The 16,271-nt window shown below is 47.5% G+C and overlaps 1 protein-coding gene across 1 annotated transcript in view; it reads right to left on the bottom strand.

Annotated features, from left to right (window-relative positions):
- The window catches only part of LOC149458593 (tubulin tyrosine ligase 3-like), a 43,315-nt gene extending 31,773 nt beyond the window's left edge, over positions 1 to 11,542 (bottom strand). The window contains exons 1-2 of the mRNA XM_089682009.1: positions 11,486 to 11,542; positions 774 to 951 (exon numbers count right to left, since the gene is read on the bottom strand). Of these exons, the coding sequence (XP_089538135.1) occupies positions 774 to 951; positions 11,486 to 11,542 (235 nt within the window). The remainder of the gene's footprint in view (positions 1 to 773; positions 952 to 11,485) is intronic.
- Between the last annotated feature and the right edge of the window lie 4,729 nt (positions 11,543 to 16,271).

Raw genomic sequence — 16,271 nt, forward strand, 5'->3', positions numbered from 1 at the left:
TTAAATTTATTTTTTAAATGCAAGTACCTGACTGTGACTTGGCATCAGCTTCTTGCAGTCCCTGTACAGCAGGACTGAAGTATGAGAGGAAGAACCAGCACAAGCAGCCAATCAGTTCATGAGCTGACAAGAAGCATGCTGATAGGGTATATGTAAAGGTTTACAACCCAAAAACAAACATAATATATTGCAGCTTACAGGTCCTTAGATGTGGTGACTGCATTAGTTTTCTTTTTTTAAGGCTAAGAACATTTTCAGCAAGTACAGAAAATACCTGTTGATCCTGCCATAAATGCAGTGTTCTTATCACTTTCTGTGAGCTGAACGGACAACAAAACAATCATATCTTTGTTTTGTAAACCAATCACCCCTCCCCATGTAGTGGAGAGGTGCAAAAGTAGACCTAAAGTCCAGCCTGGGGCTCCCTGCATAGATACAATGGAGAAGTGAGTGTAGCCATGGAGGGGCAAGAAGTGTGTTAGTCTCAGGATCACAAGGTGAAAATAACGGGAGAAAAGACATTAGACAAAGAAAACAAATGCAGCCACCATATATAAGGACTGTTTATGCATCATAAAGAAGGCGTCATTGTAGTGAGTCTTAGATAGAAGCGCAGCTTATGCCATGCTGGTAAATATTCTTTTCCTCTTCCTTACATTACCAGGAAATCGGTTTAGTTCCATTTGCAGCAAGGAGCAGAAAAGCATACAGCTCTGGCATGGAGACGTCCTAGTCATGTCTATACGGAGCCCATGTTCTGCCATTTGTATTACCGTCATCATCATGGCCGCTTCCATCGCCATCATCCTCCTCTGTCTCCTCATCTGATGACTTCTCTTTTTTCCGCACTGCCTTGGCCACCTTGGGCAGTTTCTTCTCCACCCATCCGCGATTCCGCAGACATCTGCGTATGACGGGGTATGGACCATGGATGCTGAATATCTTTTTTTGCTGTGTAACAGGGATGGGGAGAAAACAGTATTATCAAAGTGTTACTAAACCCCAGACCGTGCATTCAGTATATCTGGTCTCCCCGGACCCTGCATTCAGTATATCTGGTCTCCCCGGACCCTGCATTCAGTATATCTGGTCTGCCCGGACCCTGCATTCACTATATCCGGTCTCCCCGGACCCTGCATTCAGTATATCTGGTCTCCCCGGACCCTGCATTCAGTATATCTGGTCTCCCTGGACCCTGCATTCAGTATATCTGGTCTCCCCGGACCCTGCATTCAGTATATCTGGTCTCCCCGGACCCTGCATTCAGTATATCCGGTCTCCCTGGACCCTGCATTCACTATATCTGGTCTCCCCAGACCCTGCATTCACTATATCTGGTCTCCCCGGACCCCGCATTCACTATATCTGGTCTCCCCAGACCCTGCATTCACTATATCTGGTCTCTCCGGACCCCGCATTCACTATATCTGGTCTCCCCAGACCCTGCATTCACTATATCTGGTCTCCCCAGACCCTGCATTCACTATATCTGGTCTCCCCAGACCCCGCATTCACTATATCCGGTCTCCCCGGACCCTGCATTCACTATATCCGCTCTCCCCGGACCCTGCATTCACTATATCTGGTCTCCCAGGACCCTGCATTCACTATATCTGGCTCCCTACCTGCGCCGCTATTGGCTCCTCGGCATGTCAATCACCGGGTCCCGGCCGCCGATTCTCGACCAGGACTTGGTGATCGTTGGGGGAGCTGACAGTGGAGAGGTCTGTATGTGAACAACACAGATCTCTCCCCTGTCAGCAATGGCATTCTGCTTTGTATTGCTCTGCGCAGTCTCCCTAGTAGAATACACACAGCACATAGTTAACCCTTTGATCGCCCCTCATGTTAACCCCTTCCTGCCCAGTGTCATTAGTACAGTGTCAGTGCTTTTTATTAGCACTGATCACTGTATTGGTGTCACTGGGGACGTTAGTGGCAGTTAGTTCCCCCCAGTGCCAGAATGCATGCCGCAGTCCCACTATAAGTCGCTGATCACCGCCATCACTAGTAATAAATAAATAAATATTCCAGTGTATATACCGCCATTTTTAGATGCTATAACTTTCACGTAAACCAATTAATTTACACGTATTGGGATTTTTTTTTAGCAGAGACTTGGAGCAGAATACATTTTGGCCTAAATTTATGACAAAATTTTATTTTTTTTTCTTTATTTTTTGTTTAATAGCTAAAAGTCAAAAATATTGTTTCGTTTTTCAAAATTGTCGTTTTTTTTATTTATAGCGCAAAAAAAATGCACAGGTGATTAAATACCACTGAAAGAAATCTCTATTTGTGGGAAAAAAGGACGTAAATTTCATTTGAGTGCAGCGTTGCATGACTGCGCAATTGTCAGTTAAAGTAACACAGCGACGTATCGCAAAAAATGGCCTGGTCAGCAAGGGGAGTAAATCCTCTGGAGGGCAAGGGGTTAAGCCAGAGTGCATGGACCCTGAATTGATACCTGAACAAAGATGGTCCTGAATTTAAAAAAAAAATACAGATGAAGGCATTTTCAGGGGGAGTGCTGTGACCTTTGTGAGAAGTCACATACTGGCGGGATCAAAAGGTAACAAAACTACGCTACATGGGAATCTGAGAAAAACAAAAACTGCTTTGTTATTAATAGAACCAGACTATTATTGTTATTGCTAGAACATAGCATCCTTCTCTATGGCATGCTGCAGGAGACACGCTGTTTCTGCTTTAGAAAGAAGACAAACTCTAAGGCGTGTATTTATTAAGAAAAAAAAATTACAGGCCTCTTTGTCCTGAGAAACTACATGTACGTCCTGTGTGAACCAAGGCAAAAACAAACGCTAATAGGCTTTTTTCTGTCATCAGAAAAATGTGGATCAGGAAAATACTGCATTATGGCCACTAGATGGGGTTGATAATTAGAGATGAGCGAATTATTCAAAAATTCGATTCGGCTGATTCGGCGAATTCGCAGAATAAATTCGATTCGAGTCGAATATATTCGCTGCGAATTTAACTTATAAAAAGGGTGTTTCTAGGCTTCAGAGAGCCTTTATATTAGTGCAGAACACTGTACCTTTAATTTAAATGCCCTTGGAGTCTGCTGGGGAAGAGAAATAATACTGTCAGTCAGTATGACATGCAGATGAGTGCCGTCGATCTTAGAATCACCGCACACTTCACTCATTTGGGCAGTCACGGGGCCAAAACCAGAGTGTGGAGCCACAGTGTGGCGGTGGAGGCAGCAGCAATGGGAGGCCATACAGCACCCTATGAAAAAATGGAACCCACCAGCAGTGTGAGGAGACCTGAAAGTGGCACATGGCAGAGTGTGGCGATGGAGACAGCAGCAATGGGAGGCCGTACAGGGACCCATGACACACTCTGGACCTGGCAGCAGCATGAGGAGGCGGTACAGGGGCCCATGACAGATTACGGGCCTGGCAGCAGCATGAGGAGTCGGTACGGGGGCCCATGGCAGATTACGGGCCTGGCAGCAGCAATGGGAGGGCCGTAATCTGCCAGCACCCTATGACAAAATGGAACCCACCAGCAGTGTGAGGAGACCTGAAAGTGGCACATGGCAGAGTGTGGCGATGGAGACAGCAGCAATGGGAGGCCGTACAGGGACCCATGACACACTCTGGACCTGGCAGCAGCATGAGGAGGCGGTACAGGGGCCCATGACAGATTACGGGCCTGGCAGCAGCATGAGGAGTCGGTACGGGGGCCCATGGCAGATTACGGGCCTGGCAGCAGCAATGGGAGGCCATACAGCACCCTATGACAAAATGGAACCCACCAGCAGTGTGAGGAGACCTGAAAGTGGCACATGGCAGAGTGTGGCGATGGAGACAGCAGCAATGAGAGGCCGTACAGGGACCCATGACACACTCTGGACCTGGCAGCAGCATGAGGAGGCGGTACAGGGGCCCATGACAGATTACGGGCCTGGCAGCAGCATGAGGAGTCGGTACGGGGGCCCATGGCAGATTACGGGCCTGGCAGCAGCAATGGGAGGCCCGTAATCTGCCAGCACCCTATGACAAAATGGAACCCACCAGCAGTGTGAGGAGACCTGAAAGTGGCACATGGCAGAGTGTGGCGATGGAGACAGCAGCAATGGGAGGCCGTACAGGGACCCATGACACACTCTGGACCTGGCGGATTTAGTCAGTTGTGTCAGGAACTGGTGGTTTGAAATCCAGACTAATCCACGCCTGATTCATTTTCACAAACGTGAGTCTCTCCACACTTTGGGTGGACAGTCGTGTCCTCCGCGGAGTTACAATACCTCCTGCCGCACTAAACACGCGCTCCGATGCCACGCTACTGGCCGGGCATGACAGCCTTTCAAGGGCAAATTCAGCTAGTTGGGGCCAAAGGTCAAGTTTCGTTGCCCAGTAGTCAAGGGGATTGTCTACCTCGGTTGGCAGGGTGCTGTCCAAGTAGGCCCAAGCCTGTTGTTTGAGGTCCTGCTCCAGGTCCACCTGATGCTGCTGCTGCTGCGGCTGGTTAGTAGTTTCCTCACTGCGCTGGTGAAGAAAGCTACTCATCATCGACTGCAGACTGAGGCAGCCGCTGCTGGTGGAGCTGCCACTGCTCCTACCACCCCACCCCTCCCCTGCTGCCATGGCAGCGGAACGCGAGCGCACAGGGCCCACAGTGTCTGAGGATGGACGTTGGCGCAGAAAGGCAGAGACCAACTGACTACATAGGTGGTTTTTATAGTACGTTATTTTGGCCTCCCTCTCAGCAGGTGTGAAAAAGGCCACCATTTTTGAACGGTAGCGAGGGTCCAACAAGGTGGACAGCCAAAAGTCATCCCTCTGTCTGATGGTTATTATTCGGCTGTCGCTACGCAAGCAACCGAGCATGCTATGGGCCATTTGTGCCAAGGAATGCGAGGGACTCCCTGCCTCCATCTCCACAGCATACTGCCACGGTGCGTCTGGGTCCTCTGTCTCCTCCTCCTCCTCTACCAGATGCTCCTGCTCCTCCACTCCTGTCCGCTGAGTGGAAAAACCACTCATTTCACTCAATAATTCCTGAGCACCAATGTCCTCCTCTACCTCCTCCTCTTCTTCCTGTCCTGCCCCCACAGGGGTCATGTGGCGTTGAGATCTGTGCGCCACGTCTACCGCACCCTGACCAGCCATTGTTAACAGCATTTGTTCCAGGACGTGCAACAGAGGAATGACGTCGTTCATCCCATAGTCCTGCCGACTCACGAATAGCGTGGCCTCCTCAAAGGGCCTGAGCAAGCGGCAGGTGTCACGCATGAGCTGCCAATGGCTGACATCTAAGTTACACAGGGGAGTACCTTTATCCGCTTGTAACATCAGGAAATCGGTGATGGCCTTTCGCTGTTCGTAAAGGCGGTCTAACATATGTAGGGTTGAATTCCACCTTGTTGCAACGTCGCAGATCAGGCGATGCTGTGGAATTCCGTTCTGCCGCTACAGCTCAAGGAGGGTGTGCTTTGCAGTGTAGGAATGGCTGAAATGCATGAAAAGTTTACGTGACATTTTAAGGATGTCTTGCAGTGGGATGGTGGATTTTAGGAACCGCTTGACAACCAGATTGAACACGTGAGCCATGCATGGCGCATGGCACAACCTTCCTTGACGCAGAGCAGACACCATGTTCTTTCCGTTGTCGGTCAACATGGTTCCGATTTTCAGTTTGCGCGTAGACAGCCATCTGTCAATTTCTCTGTTCATTACACTAAGAAGTTCCTCCCCTGTGTGACTACGTTCGCCAAGGCATACCAGGTGCAGCACAGCGTGACACCGTTGCGCCCTGCACATGTGATATGCCGGTCGGGTAATGGGACTTGGCACGGGGGTGGCGGCTGAGGACACGGCGGAAGAAGAGGTGGTAGAGGCGGACATCTTTGCTGGACCAAGGACGTGCAAACGTGGAGGCAAAAGCGGTGTGACGTGTCCAAGTTGCTGGTGCGGCTGTGCCGGCACCACGTTCACCCAGTGGGCCGTAAATGACATGTACTGTCCCTGACCGTAGTTACAGCTCCACACGTCGGCGCTGCCGTGCACTTTGGCAGAGACCGACATGCTCAAAGACTGGCCCACCATCTCTTCTACATGTGAATGCAGGGCTGGCACTGCCTTTTTGGCGAAGAAATGCCGGCTTGGCACTCTCCACCGCGGCTCGACACAAGCCATCATTTCTCGGAAAGGTGCTGAGTCCACCACTTGGAAAGGGAGGGACTGCACCACCAGCAACTTGGACAGGAGGACGTTCAGCTTCTGCACCGTCGGGTGCGTGCTCGCAAACTGTTGTCTCTTGGAAACGGATTCCAAGAAAGACTGCTGACGGAATCCGTGAAGAGGAGTAGCAGGAGAAGGAGCATCTGAACGAGCGGAAGATGCCAACGAGCGACAACTCCCCTCAGCAGAGGTGTTGGAGCCTTGACTGGCTGATAGAGGGCGATTGACGTCGGGTGACGGAGCAAGTAACGGAGCGGGTGATGGAGCGGGGGCTGGGGCAGGCAGAACCGCCGTATCTTTATCACGGTTTTCCCAGGCCACCGAATGGCGACGCTGCATATGCTGACGCAACGCTGTAGTCCCAACATGGGCCCCCTGGCCACGCTTGACTTTCTGGCCACATAGTCGACATACGGCTACGTTTACTTCCTCGGGCGGCTTGACGAAAAATTGCCACACCGCCGAGTAGGAAACTTTGCCTCCGCTACTCCTCACTGGCTGACTGCTACTTCCTCCGTGCACACCGGCACCACTACTGGCCGTGGTGGTAGGCTGCAGTGGAGCTGGTGCTCTACTCCGTGGCCGTTTGCCTCCACTGACACTGCTGCGACCCTGCTGCCTCCTGGGCAACCCACCGACTGTTTTGCTCGCTGCCAAACTGGCACCCTCTTCTCCTGATGATGCGGAAGCAATAGCTTGATGACGACGAGGCTGCCAAGTGCGATCAGCCTCATCATCATCAATTAGGGTCTCCGCCTCACTACTAGCCCCCTCGGCTGCGTGTGGGTCAGGAGACAGACCTGTCCCTAGACCGGCTACCGAGCCACTCTCCTCGCCAGTACTTCTTCGCCTGGCTGCTGAAGAGGCGGATGTCTCCCCCCGTTCCTGACCGCCCTCTGTTAGCTCTTCCTCACTGTACAGTGGGGCTGAGCCCACAGCATGCGATACTTCGCTTGGTGAGGGAACACCTAAGGACAGGGGCAGGTAGAGGACACGTGATTTCAGTGGGCTTGCTCCCGGGCCATGCCAACTAACGGTTGTGTCTGACGTACCCACCGACCGTTGGCTGTAGGTGTCAGAGGTGACCTGGGAAGAGGAAGACGACCGAGCCAACCAATCGATGACGGCAGGGTTGTCGGTGGAGACACGACCGCTGGATGACACCGGGAGCACTGGCCTCTGGCTGCGACTAGTGCTGCCTCGACCCCTTCCTCTGCTGCCACGTCTGCTCGCTCCTAAAACATTGCCTCCTCTGCCACTCCTCTGCGTGTTGTCTGACATACTCTTTAATTCAACGATTCTGTGTCCCTGAGTAACGATTCTGTGTCCCTGAGTAACGATTCTGTGTCCCTCAGTAACGATTCTGTCTCCCTCAGTAACAATTCTGTGTCCCTGAGTAACAATTCTGTGTCCCTGAGTAACGATTCTGTGTCCCTGAGTAACGATTCTGTGTCCCTCAGTAACAATTCTGTGTTCCTGAGTAACAATTCTGTGTCCCTGAGTAACAATTCTGTGTCCCTGAGTAACGATTCTGTGTCCCTCAGTAACGATTCTGTGTCCCTGAGTATCAATTCTGTGTCCCTGAGTAACAATTCTGGGTCTGTCCCTGAGTAACAATTCTGTGTCCCTGAGTAACAATTCTGTGTCCCTGAGTAACAATTCTGTGTCCCTCAGTAACGATTCTGTGTCCCTCAGTAACGATTCTGTGTCCCTGAGTAACAATTCTGTGTCCCTGAGTAACAATTCTGTGTCCCTCAGTAACGATTCTGTGTCCCTCAGTAACGATTCTGTGTTCCTGAGTAACAATTCTGTGTCCCTGAGGAACAATTCTGTGTCCCTGAGTAACAATTCTGTGTACCTGAGTAACGATTCTGTGTCCCTCAGTAATGATTCTGTGTCCCTGAGTAACGATTCTGTGTCCCTGAGTAACAATTCTGTGTCCCTGAGTAACAATTCTGTGTCCCTGAGTAACAATTCTGTGTCTGTCCCTGAGTAACAATTCTGTGTCCCTGAGTAACAATTCTGTGTCCCTGAGTAACGATTCTGTGTCCCTCAGTAACGATTCTGTGTCCCTGAGTAACAATTCTGTGTCCCTGAGTAACAATTCTGTGTCTGTCCCTGAGTAACAATTCTGTGTCCCTGAGTAACAATTCTGTGTCCCTGAGTAACAATTCTGTGTCCCTGAGTAACGATTCTGTGTCCCTCAGTAACGATTCTGTGTCCCTGAGTAACAATTCTGTGTCCCTGAGTAACAATTCTGTGTCCCTCAGTAACGATTCTGTGTCCCTCAGTAACGATTCTGTGTCCCTCAGTAACGATTCTGTGTCCCTGAGTAACAATTCTGTGTCCCTGAGTAACAATTCTGTGTCCCTGAGTAACGATTCTGTGTCCCTGAGTAACGATTCTGTATCCCTCAGTAACGATTCTGTGTCCCTGAGTAACAATTCTGTGTCCCTGAGTAACAATTCTGTGTCCCTGAGTAACGATTCTGTGTCCCTCAGTAACGATTCTGTGTCCCTGAGTAACAATTCTGTGTCCCTGAGTAACAATTCTGTGTCTGTCCCTGAGTAACAATTCTGTGTCCCTGAGTAACAATTCTGTGTCTCTGAGTAACAATTCTGTGTCCCTCAGTAACGATTCTGTGTCCCTCAGTAACGATTCTGTGTCCCTGAGTAACGATTCTGTGTCCCTGAGTAACAATTCTGTGTCTGTCCCTGAGTAACAATTCTGTGTCCCTGAGTAACAATTCTGTGTCCCTGAGTATCAATTCTGTGTCCCTCAGTAACGATTCTGTGTCCCTCAGTAATGATTCTGTGTCCCTGAGTAACGATTCTGTGTCCCTGAGTAACGATTCTGTGTCCCTCAGTAACGATTCTGTGTCCCTCAGTAACGATTCTGTGTCCCTGAGTAACGATTCTGTGTCCCTGAGGAACGATTCTGTGTCCCTGAGTAACGATTCTGTGTCCCTGAGTAACAATTCTGTGTCCCTGAGTAACAATTCTGTGTCCCTGAGTAACAATTCTGTGTCTGTCCCTGAGTAACAATTCTGTGTCCCTGAGTAACGATTCTGTGTCCCTCAGTAACGATTCTGTGTCCCTGAGTAACAATTCTGTGTCCCTGAGTAACAATTCTGTGTCTGTCCCTGAGTAACAATTCTGTGTCCCTGAGTAACAATTCTGTGTCTCTGAGTAACAATTCTGTGTCCCTCAGTAACGATTCTGTGTCCCTCAGTAACAATTCTGTGTCCCTGAGTAACAATTCTGTGTCCCTGAGTAACAATTCTGTGTCCCTGAGTAACGATTCTGTGTCCCTCAGTAACAATTCTGTGTCCCTGAATAACAATTCTGTGTCCCTCAGTAACAATTCTGTGTCCCTCAGTAACGATTCTGTGTCCCTGAGTAACGATTCTGTGTCCCTGAGCAACAATTCTGTGTCCCTGAGTAACAATTCTGTGTCTGTCCCTGAGTAACAATTCTGTGTCCCTGAGTAACAATTCTGTGTCCCTCAGTAACGATTCTGTGTCCCTGAGTAACAATTCTGTGTCCCTGAGTAACAATTCTGTGTCCCAATTCTGTGTCCCTGAGTAACAATTCTGTGTCCCTGAGTAACAATTCTGTGTCCCTCAGTAACCATTCTGTGTCCCTGAGTAACGATTCTGTGTCCCTGAGTAACAATTCTGTGTCCCTGAGTAACAATTCTGTGTCTGTCCCTGAGTAACAATTCTGTGTCCCTGAGTAACAATTCTGTGTCCCTGAGTAACGATTCTGTGTCCCTCAGTAACAATTCTGTGTCCCTGAGTAACAATTCTGTGTCCCTGAGTAACAATTCTGTTTCTGTCCCTGAGTAACAATTCTGTGTCCCTGAGTAACAATTCTGTGTCCCTGAGTAACAATTCTGTGTCCCTCAGTAACGATTCTGTGTCCCTCAGTAACAATTCTGTGTCCCTGAGTAACAATTCTGTGTCTGTCCCTGAGTAACAATTCTGTGTCCCTGAGTAACAATTCTGTGTCCCTGAGTAACAATTCTGTGTCCCTGAGTAACGATTCTGTGTCCCTCAGTAACGATTCTGTGTCCTTGAGTAACAATTCTGTGTCCCTGAGTAACGATTCTGTGTCCCTGAGTAACGATTCTGTGTCCCTGAGTAACGATTCTGTGTCCCTGAGTAACAATTCTGTGTCCCTCAGTAACAATTCTGTGTCCCTGAGTAACAATTCTGTGTCCCTGAGTAACAATTCTGTGTCCCTGAGTAACGATTCTGTGTCCCTCAGTAACAATTCTGTGTCCCTGAGTAACAATTCTGTGTCCCTGAGTAACAATTCTGTGTCTTTCCCTGAGTAACAATTCTGTGTCCCTGAGTAAAAATTCTGTGTCCTTGAGTAACAATTCTGTGTCCCTCAGTAACAATTCTGTGTCTGTCCCTGAGTAACAATTCTGTGTCCCTGAGTAACAATTCTGTGTCCCTGAGTAACGATTCTGTGTCCCTAAGTAATGATTCTGTGTCCCTAAGTAACGATTCTGTGGCCCTAAAGTCTCTCTGGCCCTAACTCTGTCCCTAATACAGACAGGTCTGTCTCTCTTGAATGACCGGAGGCTAATGGAGAATTGTAAGATGGCCGCAATTTATAGCTCCACCATTACACAGTGCTGACTGGCTGGCTGCTGATTGGCTAATGCGATCACGTCATGAATGAATGCATTATGGGTCAGCGCGCCTTGTCTGCGCGCCTTCCCAGAGATCCCCGCCCCGTCGCCACACATGTCGCCGCCATTTTTGGGAAAATTTGATTCGTGCATCCGAAGTTTGCTAATTTTCAGATTCGGCGCGAATCGAATTTTTCCTGAACTTCGAAACGAATTCCACTTCGCCAAGTTCGATTCGCTCATCTCTATTGATAATCATAGGAAATAAACACTTAGCTCCATCTAGTTGCCATAATGCAGTATATTCCGTCAATCTATTCTGTATGAAGAGTAACTCAACCTGGAGAAAAAATAGCCTAATTACATGAATTTTTGCCCCAATTTGCACAGAAGGAATGTACATGCTCTTTCACACGAAGAAGAGATCTACATTTTTTTTTTTATAACACACCCCATAGCCTTTGCTTGGAATATATTTAACTGATTTACAATGACAGTTCATTTGGGCTCCCAGCTTGGCCCTTGTGTCACGTCTCATATATATTAAACCCTAAAGATTTAATTACTTCATTAACGGGGGATGAATAATTATCGTGCCGCACTTTAGAGTATGCTGAACTAGTTTTACTGACCTTAATTGCTTTCTCCACTAGGAGCTTGGCTAGCTTCAGTCTCTCTGGGTTGATCATGGTAGAATTCATTGTTTTTCTTATCCGTCCTTCGGCTGCCATAGCATGTGTACATAAAGATTAGATTGCGATGTTAATAGAGGCGGTTACGCCTGCCCTGTCTGCATGATATTATTGTATCTATACCCAAGAACATTTTATATCCATCTCAGCACACCAGTTCTTGGTGGCGGCTGCGTTAGTTCTCTTTTCTTTCTGGCTTTTTCTTTATTTTCACCTAACGATCCTGCCAGAAACACACTTCCTGAGTGACAACGCTCACTCATTGTACTGTATAGAGGAGCAGTGTTGTCACCCTAGGCTGATCCCCTGATTTGGACTATAAACATCTACTCCTCTACCAGAGGCGTCCCTAGGGTTGGTGTCACCCGGTGCAGTAACACATGGTGTCCCCCCTCCAGAGAGGAGTGGTGCCGGTGTAGCGGTAAAATGAGTATCCCTTGAAGATATGTAACCCCTGAAACAACTGCACATGTGGCGGTTTCAGGCCGAAGAAGCCGATCTCTTACTTTAGCACAGAGCCAGCGATCGGCTTCTTTGGCCTGAAACTGACACATGTGCAATTGCTTCAGAGGATACTTATTTTACCGCTACACCGGGGCGGGGGCAGCTGTCACTATGCCGGCATCCTGCTCCTGCACCCCCTGTGATTGTGGCACCCAGTGCGGCCCGCACTCCACGCACCCCTATAGGGACGCCACTGCCCTCTATATGTCTCTTACATATGGAGGAGGGAGCTGGGTAATTTACAGAAGATAGCTTGGAAAGCTGATAACCTTGATGAGATCAGTGCACAAGGAGATACTAGATTTCTGGCAGGATCAACAGGAATTTTTCTATAGTTGTAGAAAATGTACTTAGCCTGAAAAAATAGTGTATCTAAGGACTGCAATACATTACATTTTTATTCTTGAGTTTAGCTATACTTGAAGACTAACGTTTCTGATTCTTTCAAGATAAGATCCACACACAAAAATGTACATTTCTCCTGGCACAATCCCTTTTAGTAGAATTGCAGTGATAGAAGGTGTTAAAGTGTCTGCATACCAATTTTTTAGCACTTGCATATGATCATAAAGATAAGGGCTGTAATTATTAGAAAAATAAAAAGTTGGATGAATGTGACAAGAATTCATCCAGCCTTTCTCCAGCCTGGACCTGCTGAGCGACGTCAGCCGACAGCGAGCTTCAGCCCGCTGTCACCTGAAAACGGGTCACAGAAGTGAAGAATGAACTGCACTCCTGTGATCCACAGGAAAAGTACAGCCAGAAGAGCTTTGGCTGTACTTCTCCTTTAATACAGTGATTTTTTTTATGATTGTCAGCTCCATCTAGTGGCTTTAATGTGGTATTTTTCCTGAAATACTTCAATCAAAAACAATACCTTATTATGGCCACTAGATGAAGCTGATGATCACAGAAAATCAATGTATTAAATATAATATGGTCAGAACTAGTCAAAGATGGGCAAATGCTTGTCACACTGGTCCAACAAATATTTTTTAGAAATAGTCCTCTATTTGTCAAATGTTGTTTATATATATAAATATATACAGTTGTGCTCAAAAGTTTGCATCCCCTGGCAGAAATTGTGAAATTTTGGTATTGATATTGAAAATATGACTGATCATTGCATAAAATGCTCTTTTATTGAAGGATGATATGCATTATTATGAGTCATAGCTAGCGTGACATCACTGCAGGACTCTCTCTTCCTTTGCCTGGGGTTCCATTCTGACAGTGAGGATCCCTGGAGGAGCAGCTGTCAATCATGCTGTCCTGCAAGCTGATGAAGAATGTCACCTGTGGTGGCTAAAAGGGGAAACGTTTGGGAGTGCACAGCTTCATCCCCAGCGGAAACTGGAGCATGAGCAGAAAAAGTGGTACACAGAGCATTGGCTGGAATAGGGTTGTCACTCTCAATAAGGAAATACAGAGCTGGGTGGATGGTGGACCATCCAAGCATTGCCTTCAGTCTATATTTAATTTTCCAGTACTGGTTAGGGGATTAAATAGGGAATGTGATTAGTAGCTGTGAGAAGATGCTGTGAGCAGATGTTCATCGTGCATACCCATTGGGCCCCATACATTAAGGTCGCTGAGAGATGAACAGTTCTGGTTTTCCATAGCAACTAACCTTTGCTGGAAACTTAAGAATAGAGAGCCTGACTGGTTCGTAAAGCCTAACTGCATGAACTATTTTTCCTCCTTAAACTATTATGCATGAGGCCCTCCCATACGCATCAATAGCGAGTCTTTGATTGTTTTCCTACCATCCTGCTTGTGCTTTTCCACAGCAGACCGAGGATTCTTTTTGAGGTTCCCAGTAGGAGATGGTGCTCGATGGCCTTCATGTTGACTTTGAAGATTCAAGGAGGTGCCTGGAAAGTATATAATATTTTTTTAAATGTGCCCCAGCTGCTCATTCAGTGTTCATTTTTTTAAACAAGAGCACAAATATCATGGCCAAGTCATATAACCAGCAGTGACATTCAGAAAGTCTACTCTACAACTTCTAGATTGGGAGGAACCTATATTCAGAAATGATGAACCAACCTATTTTATATAACATGGCCACACCAGGTTTCTGTAGATGACTTGATGCAGTAGTGGCTATAGATAGGACGGGTGTCTTCTTGAGTAAAAAATCCAGTGAGATTCCTGCCCGCCCCTGATGGTACTGTGACCCACAACTATACTCACCCAACCTGTCCATCAAGTGGAGCTTATATGGTTTTTCTACTACCTTTTGGCCAACTGGCTAAGAGATGTTCCAAGGAGGTAAAACTAAAATCTTCTGATTAAAAGTTACTTTTTTTCACTTTTGATGTGTACCTATGGATGGCCAAGGTGCAGTGGGCAGAGGACTGGAGACAGAACCAAGATAAACAAAAATGGCAGCCACCTGAATTTATAACTAGCTTTTTTAAGTAAGATCCACATAAAAGAACTTTGCTATGCAAAGGCTTTTTATGTGCACCATACTTTAAAAGCATGTTATATGTATGTTCGGGTGATTGCCATTTTTATTTAGTTAAATTGGTTAAATTGAAGCAGGGACACGTTGGACGCCTTCAGCTGTCATTGTGCTTTGCTGGACTTCTTGTGTGTCCCTGCACCTTTAGGAAGGAATGAGACGCCTCAAGGTATACCTGCCCCTAATGTACAGTACACAATGCTATACAAGCTCCAACATGGAGACTCTCACAGATTAGAACAGCCTTTTACAACCTTTATAGACCAGAGGAACCCCTAAAAAAGTGTGGAGATCTCAAAGGAACCTTACTAAAACCAGTTAATCAGGAGGCAAAGGTTCCTTACGTTGGTGGTCAGTAGGAATGATGATAAAAAAGAAAATTGGAAATAAAAGTAGCAATAATGCTAAAAAAAAAGATAACTGATGTCACCCTGCTGACTCTGCCAAGTGTTGTTGGTCCTAGAACAATACAGGCACCATTAAAAGGAAGGTCAACCAGCCACGGCTCAAGGAACCCCTAGCAACTCCTGGAGAACCCTTGGGTTCCATGGAACCCTGGTTGAGAATGGCTGGACTAGAATTAGCACTGTACTATACAGGGGGGCACAGATTTGGATAAATAGAGACTACTAATATTTGAGACTATAAAAAACTTGGGAAGATAAAGTTTCCTAGTTGTTGGTGTTGTTGATGAAGTGTCAGGAATGGACTGGCCAGCAATAGTGGGACTCACCTGCCTTATGAGCTGCAGTACCAGGGCTGGCCAGCGGGTGCTCCCAGCAATCAGAGACTCAACCTTGCAGCCAGTCAAACACCTGGAACTAATTATACTGGTGTATTTAAGGGACATTCAGACCTGCAGACTCTGCCTTGGTGGTGTGTTTCTCCTGGGCCCTGTTTCCTGTTCCTGTTCCTGTCTGATTCTCTGCTGACCCTGCTCTGATCCCTGGCTTGTCTGACCATTCTCCTGCTCCTGATCCCTGGCTTGTCTGACCATTCTCCTCTGCCTGACCCTCTGTACCACGCTGCCCGCTACCTGCTGAACCTGGCTTGTGACCCCGACCATTCTCCGCTTGCTCCCCCTGTACCTACCTGCCCGATTGATATTGACCCGGCCTGCCTGACGACGCTTGCATTGTATGTACTGTTATCTGTGGGTGGTTGGTTTGGTTTGTTTGCACTGTGTTATGTTTTAGTATTGCACTGCGTTTATGTTTGTATTGTTAGTGTTAATAAATTACATTGTTTATAACATATCTGAAGTCTGCGTTTCCCTGCGTCAGTCACACACCTCTGGTCACACCCGGGAGCCCTGACATTACACCAAGGCCAATCCTGACCAGAAGTGGCTGCACAGGGAAGCCATCTTGGCTTGTTGATGGGAAGGATGGATCTTGATGAGGTTGTGTATTTATATCTGCTAGTGTTTGATGACAGAGAGTATGCTTATCAAACTCTGAAGGAGTATCCCCGGGATGAACTGCTAGAATGTATACGGCTCGCTCATGTTCTAGTAGATCAGGGCACAGAGTTCTCTGAGGTGCAGCCATTGATTCAGGTTTGTGCGGAGTTGGTTTCATCTGGTACCCCCGAATGCAGGGATGAATTTTTGCCGCCATTTAGTGCTGACCAGGTAGAGTCCCTGGTGTGGTTATTAGAGGATGATGTGGATTGCTTCTTGGAGCATTATGCTGCATGTTCACCACAGACACTAAGAGATTGTATAAACGCAGTGCAGTCATTGGTCAGACA

Source organism: Staurois parvus, unplaced genomic scaffold (genome assembly GCF_062004578.1).
Source record: "Staurois parvus isolate SC_StPar_1 unplaced genomic scaffold, SC_StPar_1.0 ptg000283l, whole genome shotgun sequence".
Taxonomy (NCBI): Eukaryota; Metazoa; Chordata; class Amphibia; order Anura; family Ranidae; genus Staurois; species Staurois parvus.